The 558-nt window shown below is 43.0% G+C and overlaps 1 protein-coding gene across 1 annotated transcript; it reads left to right on the top strand.

Annotated features, from left to right (window-relative positions):
- The first annotated feature begins 216 nt into the window (after nt 1–216).
- LOC102877124 (dolichyl-diphosphooligosaccharide--protein glycosyltransferase subunit DAD1-like) lies at nt 217–558 on the top strand. The gene has a single exon (XM_006888042.1). The coding sequence runs from the start codon at nt 217–219 to the stop codon at nt 556–558; it is 342 nt and encodes a 113-aa protein (XP_006888104.1).

Here is a 558-nt window from a genome sequence, read left to right as displayed (position 1 = left end):
ACCATAAAAAAGACACAAAGGAGCAACAGAGGAACAACAACAACAAAAAAAAGCAGAAGCAAGAGAAAATAAAGAAAAATGTGACAGACTTTCTTGAAATTGTGTAGACTTGCATACAAATTGTAAGTTTAAGTGTATATAACATCCTAATTATTGGTGTTCAACGGAATTGTCTGGAATTTCTTGAGGGTGAGCCGTGGATCTGAGTCGGTAGTCATGTTGGCGTCTGTAGTGTCTGTGATTTCATGGTTCTTGGAGGAGTACTTGAGCATTACTTCACAGCGTCTAAAGTTGCTGGATGCGTACCTCCTGTATATACTCCTGACCGGTGCTCTGCAGTTCGGTTGTTGTCTTCTCGTGGGGACTTTCCCCTTTAACTCTTTCCTCTCGGGCTTCATCTCTTGTGTAGAAAGCTTCATCCTGGCGGTTTGTCTGAGAATACAAATCAACCCACAAAACAAAGCGGATTTCCAAGGCATCTCCCCGGAGCGAGCCTTCGCTGATTTTCTCTTTGCCAGCACCATCTTGCATCTTGTTGTGATGAACTTTGTTGGCTGA

The sequence above is a fragment of the Elephantulus edwardii genome, unplaced genomic scaffold, assembly GCF_000299155.1.
Source record: "Elephantulus edwardii isolate Elephantulus edwardi_28Jun2011 unplaced genomic scaffold, EleEdw1.0 scaffold00064, whole genome shotgun sequence".
NCBI lineage: Eukaryota > Metazoa > Chordata > Mammalia > Macroscelidea > Macroscelididae > Elephantulus > Elephantulus edwardii.
This window is presented reverse-complemented; position numbering and strand designations above follow the sequence as displayed.

What these genes read in the sequence shown, in the direction of transcription:
- LOC102877124 (XM_006888042.1), top strand. Translation starts at nt 217, where the DNA reads ATGTTGGCGTCTGTAGTGTCTGTGATTTCATGGTTCTTGGAGGAGTAC.